Source organism: Oncorhynchus masou, chromosome 23, assembly GCF_036934945.1.
Source record: "Oncorhynchus masou masou isolate Uvic2021 chromosome 23, UVic_Omas_1.1, whole genome shotgun sequence".
In the NCBI taxonomy this organism is placed as follows: Eukaryota; Metazoa; Chordata; class Actinopteri; order Salmoniformes; family Salmonidae; genus Oncorhynchus; species Oncorhynchus masou.
This window is the reverse complement of record NC_088234.1, coordinates 14704459-14719318: the sequence shown is the minus strand read 5'-3', so window position 1 is coordinate 14719318 and position 14860 is coordinate 14704459. Positions and strand designations below refer to the sequence as shown.

At 45.8% G+C, this 14860-nt stretch overlaps 1 protein-coding gene across 1 annotated transcript; it reads right to left on the bottom strand.

Annotated features, from left to right (window-relative positions):
* Window positions 1–130: 130 nt before the first annotated feature.
* Window positions 131–14207, bottom strand: cyld3 (cylindromatosis (turban tumor syndrome) 3). The gene is given in 17 exon segments (XM_064931243.1): window positions 131–734; window positions 986–1193; window positions 1324–1442; window positions 4746–4854; window positions 4936–5143; window positions 5248–5311; window positions 5546–5637; window positions 7438–7560; window positions 7897–8038; window positions 10384–10549; window positions 10760–11031; window positions 11034–11222; window positions 11479–11584; window positions 11793–12176; window positions 12362–12637; window positions 13300–13523; window positions 14117–14207. Coding segments are annotated over 16 exon segments (2811 nt in total). The 5' UTR covers window positions 13468–13523; window positions 14117–14207; the 3' UTR covers window positions 131–549.
* Window positions 14208–14860: the final 653 nt, after the last annotated feature.

The window sequence follows — 14860 nt, the reverse complement described above, 5'->3', positions numbered from 1 at the left end:
TTGAACCAGAGGCCTATCGGCTATTGGCCCAACACTCTAATCTCGGGACTACCTGGCGCCGATAAGCATTTAGGGCTATTTTTCATACACCAGAATCATATTTTGACAATAACATGTTTCAAACAACATATTTCATTATAATTCTCTTTAATATATTCTCATGGTCATTTTCTAAATCTATGTATTACAGCATAACCAATATGGAATAAAAAGTGGTGTGTGAAATAAAAATATGCAAATTATTTTGATATATATAATAACATCATTATATTATATCAAATTATGATATTATATACAATTATTCATAATTTTCTTCTCAGATTTCCATTGAACATAAGGATAAAGTAAACAGAAGAGTGAAAAACAGGTTGTTCGTGTTGCAAAGGCACATTTGGGCAGTGGTTGTTGTAGGAGTCTGTTTCTGTGTTGCTTGTTGGAGGCACATTGGTGCAATACTGGAACTTGTGCGTGTGTTACTTGAACAGGCACAACAGTGGTTAATGTACAATACTGCATGTCACTCATCCTGAAGGCACATTGGTGTGTGTGTTACTTGTACAGGCTGAGCTCGGGGCTGTGGTAGAGACACATGTAGGAGTCACACAGCAGCCGGCGAGCGGACTCTCTCAAGGAGGCGGGGTCTAGCCTGCCCAGCTCCTCCGCCGATAGGCTGAGGTAGCGGCCCACCTCTGGACACGCCCTCACCTGGGGAATGTTGAAACCGTTCTCCCCGCCTGGCCGTAACCATGGAAACAGAACATGGCAACTATTATGGGATGTCATGATCATATAAATTAAGAGTTTCATGGTTTCCGGGGCTATTTGAGATTTGCAGTACTGCAGATTTGCATTTGCCCTGTAATCAGGGAGTGATTCAGATCTGGAACACCAGATGAGTAGACTCTGGCCAATCAATTGACTAACAGGAAGAAATGAAAATTAGCTGCAGGCCTTAAGGCCCCTTTTTAAAGTTGACATCTCTCACCTTCCCTGTCGGCCATACTGTCAAAGAATAGCCAGTCGTTGGGGCGGGGTCCGTGCTTGACGAAGCTCACGTAGTGGCTGGTCTCGATGCACGTCACAGCAAAGAGAGCCAATCGCTGACGAGTTCCATGCAGTGGGCCGGTCCATGGACCCCCAGCCACACCCACCTGACACGGACTGTGGGACTGGCGCTTCTTGTGGATGTGCACCTAATGGAAGGATGGAGGGAGAAAGAGGAAGGGAGACAGAGGATATTGGTCCTGCAGTGTGTAGATGTAAGGGACTTTTGATGGAACTTTGAGAGCTGTACTATAGGTAATAATGGTGTGCTATGGTTACCTGAGTGTTGCAGGTGTGGCAGTACTGTTTGAGACGACCAGGTGTGATGTCCAAGTCGTCATAACACTCTAGACACTCCCATTCTGCTACTGCCTGGCAAATACTGCACTGTCTGAGAGCTAGAGAGAGGGGGAGGAGTGAGAGACAGCGGGAGGGAGAAATAGAGAGGAAGAGATTACAATAGGGGGAGGGAGAGAGAGAGAGAGTGATGAGAGTGAAGAGAAAGAGAGAGAAAGCATTAAATAGGTCATCAACAGGAAACCCGCCCGATAAAATGTCCTCATGTTTTAACATAGCAGGGTTCTTACCAGACGTACACCAAACATTAGGAACACAATCCTAATATTGAATTGTACTCCCTTTACCCTCAAAACAGACTCAATTGGTTGGGGCATAGACTCTGCAAGGTGCTGAAAGCGTTCCACAGGGATGCTGGTCCAAGGTGACTCCAATGTTTTCCACAGTTGTGTCAAGTTGGCTGGATGTCCTTCAGGTGGTGGACCATTCTTGATACACATGGGAAACTGTAATGTGAAAAACCCAGTAGCATTGCCGTTCTTGACACTAACCGGTGTGCCTGGCACCTACTACCATACCCCGTTCAAAGGCACGAAAAAATGTTGTCTTGCCCATTCACCCTCAGAGTGGCACACATACACAATCCATGCCTCAATTGTCTCAAGACTTCAAAATCATTTTTAAACCTGACTCCTCCCTTTCATCTACACTGATTGAAGTGGATTTAACAAGTGACATCAATATGTCATGGAAAGAACAGGTGTTCTTAAAGTGTTTTGTACACTCAGTGTACATTTTCATATGAGTTTATAGTGTAATGGGAATTTTAATGTTTGTGCTTTTCTAATAACCAATTTCTGTGTTCATGCAAGTGACCAATTTAACGAATCCTCACAGAGGGTAATGCGTACGGCCCGGAAGTGGTCAGATGATGCGGATGCTACACTACAGGACTGTTTTGCTAGCAGACTGGAATATTTTCCGGGAATCATCCAATGGCATTGAGGAATACACCACCTCAGTCATTGGCTTCATCAATAAGTGCATCGATGACGTCGTCCCCACAGTGACTGTACGTACATATCCCAACCAGAAGCCATGGATTACAGGCATCATCCACATCGAGCTAAAGGCTAGAGCTGCCGCTTTCAAGGAGCGGTAGCCTAATCTGGACGCTTATAAGAAATCCCGCTATGCCCTCAGACGAACCATCAAACAAGCAAAGCGTCTATACAGGATTAAGATTCAATCCTACTACTCTGACGCTTGTCGGATGTGGCAGGGCTTGAAAACTATTAATGACTACAAAGGGAAACCCAGACGCAAGCTGCCCAATGACGCGAGCCTACCAGACGAGCTAAATGCCTTTTATGCTCGCTTCGAGGCAAGCAACACTGAAGCATGCACGAGAGCACTAGCTGTTCTGGATGATTGAGTGATAACGCTCTCGGTAGCCGATGTGAACAAAACCTTTAAACAGGTCAACATTTACAAAGCCGCTGGGCCAGATGGATTACCAGGACGTGTACTCAAAGCATGCGTGGACCAACTGACAAGTGTCTTCACTGACATTTTCAACCTCTCCCTGGCCAAGTCTGTCCGGATGTTGGCCAGGTGAAATTCCCTAGAGCGGTTAAGGACTCTGGGACTAAACACCTCCCTTTGCAACTGGATCTTGGACTTCCTGACGGGCCGCCCCCAGGTGGTAAGAGTAGGCAACAATACGTCTGCCACGCTGATCCCCCTCAGAGGTGTGTACATAGTCCCCTCCTGTATTCCCTGTTCACCCACGACTGCGTGGCCAAACACGACTCGAACACCATCATTACGTTATCTGACGACACAACAGTGGTAGGCCTGATCACTGACAACGATGAGACGACCTATAGAGAGGTGGTCAGAGATCTGGCAGTGGGGTGCCAGGACAACAACCTCTCCCTTAATGTGAGCAAGACAAAGCAGCTGATCGTTGACTACAGGAAAAGATGGGCCGAACAGGCTCCCATTAACATTGACGGGGCTGTAGTGGAGCGGGTCGAGAGTTTCAAGTTCCTTGGTGTCCACATCACTAACAAACTATAATGGTCCAAACATACCAAGATAGTCGTGAAGAGAGCACAACAAAACCTTGTCCCCCCCTCAGGAGACTGAAAAGATTTGGCATGGGTCCTCAGATCCTCAAAAGGTTCTACAGCTGCACCATCGAGAGCATCTTGACCATTGCGTCACCGCCTGGTATGGAAACTGCTACAGAGGGTAGTGCAAACAGCCCAGTACATCACTGGGGCCAAGCTCCCTGCCATCTAGGACCGGTATAAAATACAGGCAGTGTCAGAAGGAAGCCCATAAAATTGTCAGACTCCAGTCAGCCAAGTTATAGACTTTTCTCCGCTACCACACGGCAAGCGGCACCGGAGCACCTAGTCTAGGACCAAAAGGCTCCTCAACAGCTTCTACCTCCAAGCCATAAGACTGCTGAACAATTCATGAAATTGCCACCGGACAATTTACATTGACCCCCCTCTCCCTTTTGTACACTGCTGCTACTCGCTGTTTGCTTGTTACCTATGCATAGACACTTCGCCCCCACCTACATGAACAGATTACCTCAACTAGCCTGTAACCCTGCACACTGACTCGGTACCGGTGCCCCTTGTAATATAGCCTCGTTATTGTTATTCTTATTGTGTTACTTTTTACTGCTTTTTATTTTAGTCTACTTGGTAAATATTTTCTTCTTCTTGAACTGCACTGTTGGTTAAGGGCTTGTAAGTCAGCATTTCACGGTAAAGTCTACACTTGTTGTATTTCCCGTATGTGACAAATAAAGTTTGATTTGACATTGACTCTGTACCGGTACCCCCTGTATATAGCCCCGCTATTGTTATTTACTGCTTCTCTATAATCATTTGTTATTCTTATCTCTTTTTTTTGTAGGTATTTTCTTAAAACGGCATTGTTTGTTAAGGGCTTGTAAGTAAGCATTTCACCGTTAGGTCTACGCCGGAACCCTCAGTGACAAATATATGTGACAAATAACATTTAATTTGATTTATCAGAATCCGCAATTTGGCAGTACGCCCAGACCTTGTTTTGAGAACGAACAAAAGATATCTCAGTTTCAGGTCTCATCTTAGAGAGAAAACTCGTGAGGTGTTGGTCTGTCACATGAATGAAACAAAATGGTAATGAAATTAATTATGCAAATATAACTTGTCTGTGTATAGTCATATAGAAGACAACTGCTGGGACTGCCCCGGCAGAGCTCCTGATTGACATGTGTACTATGGTGCATTGAGTTGGTTGGAACCTCTCCAGCGTGCTGACAATAAACAATGATTCATTAAGAATGACTTCCAGTGTCCCAGTGTAAGAATTTCCATGACAATATCTTTGGTTCTTACTGTCATCCAGCAGGTCTGTGATGTCGATGGTGAGTGAAGGCAAGATGGCGTCAAACATCTTGAAGTCCTTCCCAAACCTAGGCATGAGGAGGGGGAGGCAGGAAGGGGCCTGGCGGAGGGGAGAGTCAATCCATCAACACATCAACGTAAAGTTTGTTTGTGTATCTACTATGTCGTCTTGTGTTGTTACCTCAGCAAACTTTAGTCCCGCGTGGAGAAAAGATGTCTCTAACAGAGTCTGAACACTGGCCACCCTCATGAGTACTGCAGGGGAGGAGAGAGGGATAGGACAGAGGGACGGAGACAGAGGGACAGGAGAAGAGGGAGAGAGGGGAACAGATGGAGGAAAGAGCTGGTAGAGGTGACACTCCTGAGGCTGCTGATTCTGTGTCACTGACCTGAAAGGAACAAGGGGGAGCAGGAGAGAAAGTGTCTGTAAGAGAGAATAAGAGAACGAGAGAGGGGGGGGGAAAGAGAGGGAGGGGAAGGAGAGAAAGTATACCTAATCTTCAGAAGAGGTTCAACCCGGAGGAGCTGGAAAAGCTTGTTGAGGAACTCTTCTGGGTCTGACAGAAAGAAGACATACGTGTTTAAAAACACACCACCAATGTTCCCACAAATATCAGCCTGCGCAGAGTGGCACGAAATTCAACTTCACTCAACTTTCTAGAGTTAAATAACACTATCAACATTTTCCATCCTACTGACACGGGCGGAGAGACAGATGGACAGACAGCCAAACACCTTCTCCCACGGACAGACGGACGGACAGACAGACGGACTCACACACACACACACACCTTTCTCCTGGTTGGTGAAGCCCGTGTCACTACTCTCAGCCTCCAGTAGTCTTCTCAGGGCCATGGTTTTACTGGCACATACATAGCCAAACCTGAAAGATACATACATAGCCAAGTACATTCATAAAAGCTATTCAAATTCACTATATACAGTGCCTTGCGAAAGTATTCGGCCCCCTTGAACTTTGCGACCTTTCTTCCACATTTCAGGCTTCAAACATAAAGATATAAAACGGTATTTTTTTGTGAGGAATCAACAACAAGTGGGACACAATCATGAAGTGGAACGACATTTATTGGATATTTCAAATTTTTTTAACAAATCAAAAACTGAAAGATTGGGCGTGCAAAATTATTCAGCCCCCTTAAGTTAATACTTTGTAGCGCCACCTTTTGCTGCGATTACAGCTGTAAGTCGCTTGGGGTATGTCTGTCTCTATCAGTTTTGCACATCGAGAGACTGAAATTTTTTCCCATTCCTCCTTGCAAAACAGCTCGAGCTCAGTGAGGTTGGATGGAGAGCATTTGTGAACAGCAGTTTTCAGTTCATTCCACAGATTCTCGATTGGATTCAGGTCTGGACTTTGACTTGGCCATTCTAACACCTGGATATGTTTATTTTTGAACCATTCCATTGTAGATTTTGCTTTATGTTTTGGATCATTGTCTTGTTGGAAGACAAATCTCCGTCCCAGTCTCAGGTCTTTTGCAGACTCCATCAGGTTTTCTTCCAGAATGGTCCTGTATTTGGCTCCATCCATCTTCCCATCAATTTTAACCATCTTCCCTGTCCCTGCTGAAGAAAAGCAGGCCCTAACCATGATGCTGCCACCACCATGTTTGACAGTGGGGATGGTGTGTTCAGGGTGATGAGCTGTGTTGCTTTTACGCCAAACATAACGTTTTGCATTGTTGCCAAAAAGTTCAATTTTGGTTTCATCTGACCAGAGCACCTTCTTCCACATGTTTGGTGTGTCTCCCAGGTGGCTTGTGGCAAACTTTAAACAACACTTTTTATGGATATCTTTAAGAAATGGCTTTCTTCTTGCCACTCTTCCATAAAGGCCAGATTTGTGCAATATACGACTGATTGTTTTCCTATGGACAGAGTCTCCCACCTCAGCTGTAGATCTCTGCAGTTCATCCAGAGTGATCATGGGCCTCTTGGCTGCATCTCTGATCAGTCTTCTCCTTGTATGAGCTGAAAGTTTAGAGGGAAGGCCAGGTCTTGGTAGATTTGCAGTGGTCTGATACTCCTTCCAATTCAATATTATCGCTTGCACAGTGCTTCTTGGGATGTTTAAAGCTTGGGAAATCTTTTTGTATCCAAATCCGGCTTTAAACTTCTTCACAACAGTATCTCGGACCTGCCTGGTGTGTTCCTTGTTCTTCATGATGCTCTCTGCGCTTTTAACGGACCTCTGAGAATATCACAGTGCAGGTGCATTTATACGGAGACTTGATTACACACAGGTGGATTGTATTTATCATCATTAGTCATTTAGGTCAACATTGGATCATTCAGAGATCCTCACTGAACTTCTGGAGAGAGTTTGCTGCACTGAAAGTAAAGGGGCTGAATAATTTTGCACGCCCAATTTTTCAGTTTTTGATTTGTTAAAAAAGTTTGAAATATCCAATAAATGTCGTTCCACTTCATGATTGTGTCCCACTTGTTGTTGATTCTTCACAAAAAAATACAGTTTTATATCTTTATGTTTGAAGCCTGAAATGTGGCAAAAGGTTGCAAAGTTCAAGGGGGCCGAATACTTTCGCAAGGCACTGTAAATACAAAGTGACACTGATCTACAACAGAACAATTTAAATCACAATATATGCCTATACATAATCATCCATTGTGAAGGAACACACACACACACACACACACACACCTGCGTAGGGGGTTGACTATCTCACAGCGAAGCAGGTCCTGGGCTTGGCTGCAGTGGGGGCCGTCTGAGGGGTTTGAGGGCCACAGCAACACCCAGTCTACGGAACTGCAGCACGAAAACAGACTGAGGGGGAAAGAGAGGGGGGAGAGAGAGGGGGGAGGGGAAGAAAATAGTTTAATTAACATGAATGCATCCAGCATTCCTTCTAGTTTAAAAAACAACCTTAGATTCGACATGATAACATTGCCCAATTTTACATTTTTGCACACACAAAAAAAGCATTTGACTGCATTATCTAATCCTTAATTCGGTTCTATCGGAGTGTTCCGGTTCTATCGGAGTGTTCCGGTTCTAACTGAGGGTTCCGGTTCTCAACATCCTATTACATAACTTGAATAACAATTATTGGCTTAATAATATCACAAACAGGACGGAGGGAGAATGCCAGCGTATGGTCACCTGAATAGTGAGGCGTCCAGGTAGCAGGAGTTGAGGTGGCCTTGGATGCCTCTCTTCCAGCCCTGGTACATATCTCTGGCCTCGTCCCCCTGGACTGGAGGGGTGTGCTCCTCGACGCGCTCACTGCCCCACTCGGCAAACGCTGGTGGTTGGATTGGTCATCATGTTACATGGTATGGAGACACACACGCATACACACACACTCATAGAGACAAAAATGTGCCACACACACACACGCAAACCCTCGGACTGATGTAACTCACCCCTGCTGAAACTATGGCTTCTGGGATGGAGAGAGCAGGAGGCCAAGAAAACAGAGGCGGGAAAATGGGGCGGGAAAAGGAACAGAAGGGAGAGAGCCGAGAGGCACTGCAGCAAGCGGAAAGAGGAGGAGGCAGCTCGGACTGTTTCGGTGACCGTATTACCGCCATACCGGCGGTCACGAGTTGTGACGGCAGAGAAATTTCACGTGACCGTAGTCACGGTAATTAGGCTTCTCCAAGCTGTGATGCTGATGATGGTCATTAGTAGCCTACCAAACTTGCTAACTGGTACTCAACACTCTACTCCCTCTAATCACTCTGACGTCAATGCAAATCTAATCAAAAATCTAATCAAACACTTCATGAGAGCCCATGAGCTCATGTTGCGCAACATTTCTATAGGCTATTAAATTGTGTGAGAAAACATGGCATCTATTAAGAAGAAGAGGATCACATCAGCTTTCTATAGGCCCTTTGCAACCACGTACCTATACGAGAGTGAATTCTCGGCCCTAACGAGCATGAAAACTAAATACAGGCGCAGATTATTTGTGGAAAATGATTTAAGACTGAGACTCTCTCCAATACAACCCAACATTGCAGAGTTATGTGCATCCTTTCAACCACACCCTTCTCATTAACCTGTGGGGAGTTATTCACCATTTTAGATGAACAAATAAGGTTTTATATGTAAGATGGCTAAATAAAGAGCAAAATTATTGATAATTATTATTATATTACTATTTGTGCCCCGAGATCTTTGAGCGCTTTGTCACTTCCCACGAGCCGGGTTGTGACAATAACTCACACTCATTCTTATGTTTAATACATGTATTGTATAGTGTGTGTGTGTGGCAGGCTTACAATGATGGCAAAAAACAATATTTGAGAGTGTGCTGACCCTGGTGCTAGAGGGGGTACGCAGCTGGAGGTTGAATGTTAGAAGGGGTACGGGACTATACAAACTTTGGGAACCACTAGGTTAGGTCTACTATATTTATTTCTCAACTTCCCTAATATTAAGTACATTTCTTCTCTTTGCAACAGTATATAACCGACCTGGCTGGCATGAACATAAACCACGGGGAAATAGCAACCTCCGTTTGCTATTTAAGTGCATAGATGACATGGATTTTTCCCCCCTCTATCCCTGTTTCGAAACAGAACACATTTCACACATATGTAATTTAGTATATGTAAAGACACGATTAAATCAAGAATAGTGTGAGGAGTGACAATATTAGCCTTGTGAATGACGCCCAACTTACGGCAAGAAACAATGCCTTTTTTTAAATATATATTTTTATCATAGGCCGCCCATCTCATGTAGCCAAGCCCATAAGCCTACATGTTTTGATAAGGTTTGTATCACAATGAAAGTGACCAAATTACTTTTTTAAAGGAAGCACATTAAATCTGCCGAGAAGGCCAGCATCCCGGAGTCGCCTCTTCACTGTTGACGTTGAGACTGGTGTTTTGCGGGTACTATTTAATGAAGCTGCCAGTTTCCTCTGGGTTGAGAGCTAGGGTATTCACAAGATAAGTAGAGTCTTTGTATAGGGCTGTGCTTGAATAAATACAGGTGGTGTACTTCCTCTCAAGGGGCCACTGACCGAAATAGACCCAATGGTTTCCTCTCTTGGTAACTGTGTGGTTCATGTTTGTCGTGTGTATGAAAATGTCTTAGGTGTGAATATACCTCTTCCGTCCCGTAGGACACTAGGTCCCGTCAGGGTGAGTAACTTCAGGTTCACAGGTGAACGGTTCGTGACGCGCACCCGTGGGTGTAAAGGTGTAAAACTAAAAACAGTTGCAGAGAGGAGAAACTATACTCTCCCTCTAGTTCCCCTGGTCTTATGCTTCCCCTGGTTGCCCTACCCCGGAGTTGGACGCCCGGCTGAGTGCTCTTTAACCCATTTTTTTTTCTCCCACTCCAGCTGTCGGCCTCCAAGAACTACGCCGGTGCCGCGGCTGGAATCAGCGGGTTGCTGGCATCCGGACTGCGCTGGAAGGGCGGCACCTGTAGGTCATAGACCTGAAGCAGTGGAAACCTAGGCTCGCTCATTCATCTCAAGGGAGTGGCGTGAGTCAGGCAGGACAACACACACACACACACACACACACACACACACACACACACACACACACACACACACACACACACACACACACACACACACACACACACACACACACACACACACACACACACACACACACACACCTATGGAGTTGCAGCGCTCCACCTGATTGACCGGTGTCTCAGGGGCAGGGAATCTGGAATCCCGCCTGCAGTTCCGGAGTTTGACGAACAGCCCCTTGTTGGCAGGGCAACGGAAGTGGCGTTCGCCAAGGTAACTGCCGTCTGTTCCAGCGGTCAGTTCCTGGTCCTGAGAAAGGAAAGTAAGCAGATAAATATGTTACGAACACACACTAGACATTTTTTGAGTTTTAAGGGTGCCTTAGTTGAAAATGTTTGAATACCGCTGCTTTACAACGTTGTCATACACTGATTGACTTGACACTGACACAATTACAGAGTTGATGGAATTACAGGGAGTTGATGACACACAGTGACAGTGTTGACAGTATTACCGTACCAGTTCAATTCCTGACACCAGTTGTGAAACTCCAATGATTCGTCCAATCCAACGAATCACTCCAAAAAGGGGTGGGTCATTCACCTCCACCATGGACCCCACCTCCAACTCAACCTCGAATCCCGCGTCTCCATTCTCCTCAGCGTCCAATCCGTCACCTCGACCCGGAGAGAGGGGACCGGGCGAACCGTTCAAGAGCTGTGGTTGGTCGGTGGCGGTCGGGGAGGGCAGGGTTTGGGGTTTGATGGTGGGAGGGGTTGGGGGAAGGGGTGAGGCTTCATGAAAGGTTTGGGGCTGGGGAGGGGTGGAGGTTTTAAGGCCAGTTTGGCTGAGAGGAGTTGGGGGGGCATCAGAGCGATCTTTGGGGTGGAGGCAGGTGAGGATACAGGAGCAGGTGGTTGGGTGGGTTTGAGGACCGGTTTGGGGTTCTGGAGGGGAGGAGTATGGCGGCGTGACCTTGGTTCTGCGGGGGGGAGGAGGGGGGGGGTCAGTAGAGGTCAACGGTCAAACACAGCACACAATTCAAAGCCCGGTAGGAGGAAAATGAAAGAGAATCAGGGGTAAAGGAAGGGAGGACGTCAGTCATCTAACAGTCACGATTTTCCACAACGTTTTGTTTTCCCAATTACACCCTCTCTCATAACTGTCAATAGTAACTCAACAGTAAACCAAACAGGATCTCTGATCTGCCATAACATTTGAACCAGGGAGTGACGTACCAGGGGACACCTTGGAGATGGGTAGCAGGCAACCATACAGAGAAGAGGAGATGGAGCACAACTTCTCTCCTTTATATGAACCATCCCAGTTACCAACCGCATTGTCCTGCGTATAAACAAACTGATTAGCGCAAATATACAGGAAACATTGACTGTTAGATGAAGAATATAGCCTAAACATGTGTGAATGTTATCCACAAAACACTGAATTCTGGGTGTCTTAATACACAATAATTACTATAAAATCTCAAATGTGTATAATCACACCGATTGTATTTTTATATACAGCCGCACCTTCCAGCAGTAATACTGACCAGCAGGATTCCTACGAACACCCCAGTGGAGGTCCGTCCAGGCAGGGCCCCACAGAACCTCACCTCTCCCCCATGAACAGTATCCTCCAGAGGGAAACACACCCTGTGGCCCACCTGGAAGGGAGGTGGGGAGCTGGGGTTTCCAGCCAGGACTGGGACTGGGGCCAGGCTGGGAGACGATTCGGCCGTTCTAGCAATGATGTTACCAATGGGGGGTTGAGGTTGAGGAGGAAGAGCGTTGTTGTGATGGTCGTCATTAGCACGGGACCAGCGTCGTAGCCTAATCTGATTGGCCGGTAGGAAGAGGGCGGAGGCTTCGGGACAGGTGAAGAGCTGGTGACCTTTGTAAGAACCATTACTGTTGCCTCTACCCACTGCTGAGTCCTGAGAGAGAGACAGAGAGAGAGCGAGAAAGCTAGACCCGAGTCATTTGACAATTTTGGTAACTACTGTGTGACAGTGGCTAACTAAAATACAAGTAAAATGATTTTCAAGACAATCATCAAAGAGTGAAAGTTTGTTGTTATGATCTGTTGTCTATAGCTAAAAACACCACGTGAGCAACTAACCTTCAGCTGCACCCCAAACAACACAGCAGTACTTCCTCTGGTCAGCGGTCCTCGATACCTTAGCTCCGCCTCCGCCAACTCTCCTGGTTGGCCCATCTGGACATAGAGCGGGGTGCCTAGGGGCAAGGCAGCCAATCGGTAAAGTTGCTTGGGGTTCATGAGCAAATTGAGGCGGGACTCTGGATCAGATACAGGCTCCAATAGGCCGGTCAGGTCGGTGGGGACTTCTATAAGCAGCTGTTTGTCAATCTTTACCATACAACCATAGTCTAACACCTGAGGGAGAGAGAAAGAAATGAGAGAGTGTATAACTTGTCAATCTTCAGCTGCTTGACAGTCTTGACATACTGGCATTGTCAAATTCCTGATGGAGAGCGAGAGAGAGAAAGAGAGAGCGAGACAAGAGGGTGGTGGGGGAAAAGGAGAGAGAGGAAGCGCGCGCGAGAGAGAGAGAGGGAGAGGGGGAAGGGAGAGACAGAGAGACGAAGAGTGGTAGGGGACAAGGAGAGACAGGGAGGGAGAGCGAGACAGAGAGGGAGAGAGGAAGAGAGAGGGGAAGAGACAGGAAGGGAGAGAGAGAGGAAGGGAGGGAGAGACGGAGGGTGGTGGGGGACAAGGAGAGAGGGAGGAAGGAGAGAGAGAGAGAGAGAGAGAGAGAGAGAGAGAGCAAGAGAGGAGGAGAGAGCAAGAGGGATTGAGGTTGGTGGGGGACAAGGAGAGAGAGGGAGGAAGGGAGAGAGAGAGAGCAAGAGAGGAGGAGAGAGCGAGAGGGATAGAGGGTGGTGGGAGACAAGGACAAAGAGAGTGCAGAGAGAGAGGGAGGGAGAGCAGAGAAAGAGGGAGGGAGAGCAGAGAAAGAAAGAGGAAGAGAAGAGAGAATATTCAAACACAAGGAAGAGAGAAGACAGACGTGATAAAGTATTCATTCCTTTTCTTACCTTTACCCACAATTGGTCACCCCTGCTCCTTCCCCCCTCTTGCTCCTGACAGAGGTTCCCGCGTAGCAGTCGGATGGTACCTTCCAACTGGTCCTGAATCTTTAGGTTGGAGACCACCAAGTACATCTTTGGGGGTTGCCGTCTCTTGTGGTCCTGGGCCCCAGACATTGTGCTGTGAGTATGTGTCCTCAGTTGAGTGAGCTCACCTATCCATCAGCCCCAATCTGTGTGAATAGAGCATGTGGGTGTATCTCGTGGCATTGATGGTGCGGCCACTAAATGGCACAACATAGCCTCAAAAAGCTAGATTATAAACTAGTTATAAAGCATAACCTGCACATTTTACCATAACCTAATCTCGGACCAGAGCTGAATCTCGCGTGAATGTAGTTACAGGATATTGGGCGTCTAACAGATGTATGGTTATGGCTAGAAAGGATCCAGTTTTTGTCTGATTAGAATTTCCCCAATAGGTAGGGAGAATTGACGTAGCTGTTAGGGAAATCAAGCTAATTAAGGTCAGGAAAAGGGTTAGGGTTAGCTAAAATATATATATATACTTTTGACGTAAATTTGACAAAGGCTGGAATCCTTTTAGCCATAACCCTACAACAGCCCACATCGCAATGTTGAACATGTCTGGTAGCTCCCGTCACGCTACCTGACGATTCTGACGCGTTACTAAATTAGCTACCAAAACGAGTCATTCTACCTCACAAACCATGACGAATAGGAAACAGGTGCCATATCGGTTCAAAACTCGACTGAAACGAATATATTTACACATTATTTGACAGTTAATAATAACAACACTTACCAATTTCACCAACTTTTAGATCAACCAAAACTTTCATATAACATAACTCACGAAATGTCCCAAACAGAATGAGGACCAATGACGAGCGAGAAGAGTTTTACATATAAATCGTTCTGGCCAGTCAGAGAGGTCTGTGGGTGTGGCTTAAACAGAGGGGAAATTCCACAGCTCTCAGTTCATGTCGGAAACTGACGTATCGAGAATAAAAAGGTAGGCCTGGTTCTTTGAGCTTCATGACAATTTATGAGTACGAACTAATAGGCTACACATTATTATCATCTTATTAAAGTAGTAATGCACTAACAGTATTTAAAGAATTTGGTCGCTTAGAAGTAATTACAAAATCTCCCACATCTTAGTTAATTTTTATGTGCATTCATTTATAGTCAAGCATTATTTTATTATAAAGTAGTTCAGAATAGACAACACATATTAATCTCTTTAATACAAACTCAGTACAAAACAAATAATTACATTATCAAAAGTTATATTGCATTCTCAGGCCTCTAAAGTGGCAGCAGATAGATTCAAAAAGGTGTAGCTATGTGTGAATGTTTCAATACCTTTGGCAGAGAAGCCTACTGGCCAGAACCTCCTCATCCATTTCAGTAACATAACACCATTCTTATTATATGCAGCACCACTTATTTCAAACATCCCTTTAAAGGGAATCAATCTGGAGTTTACATATACTCTGTCATTTCCCAATAAGGCCCTTTCAATGTCATTTCTTGCCTTGAACCC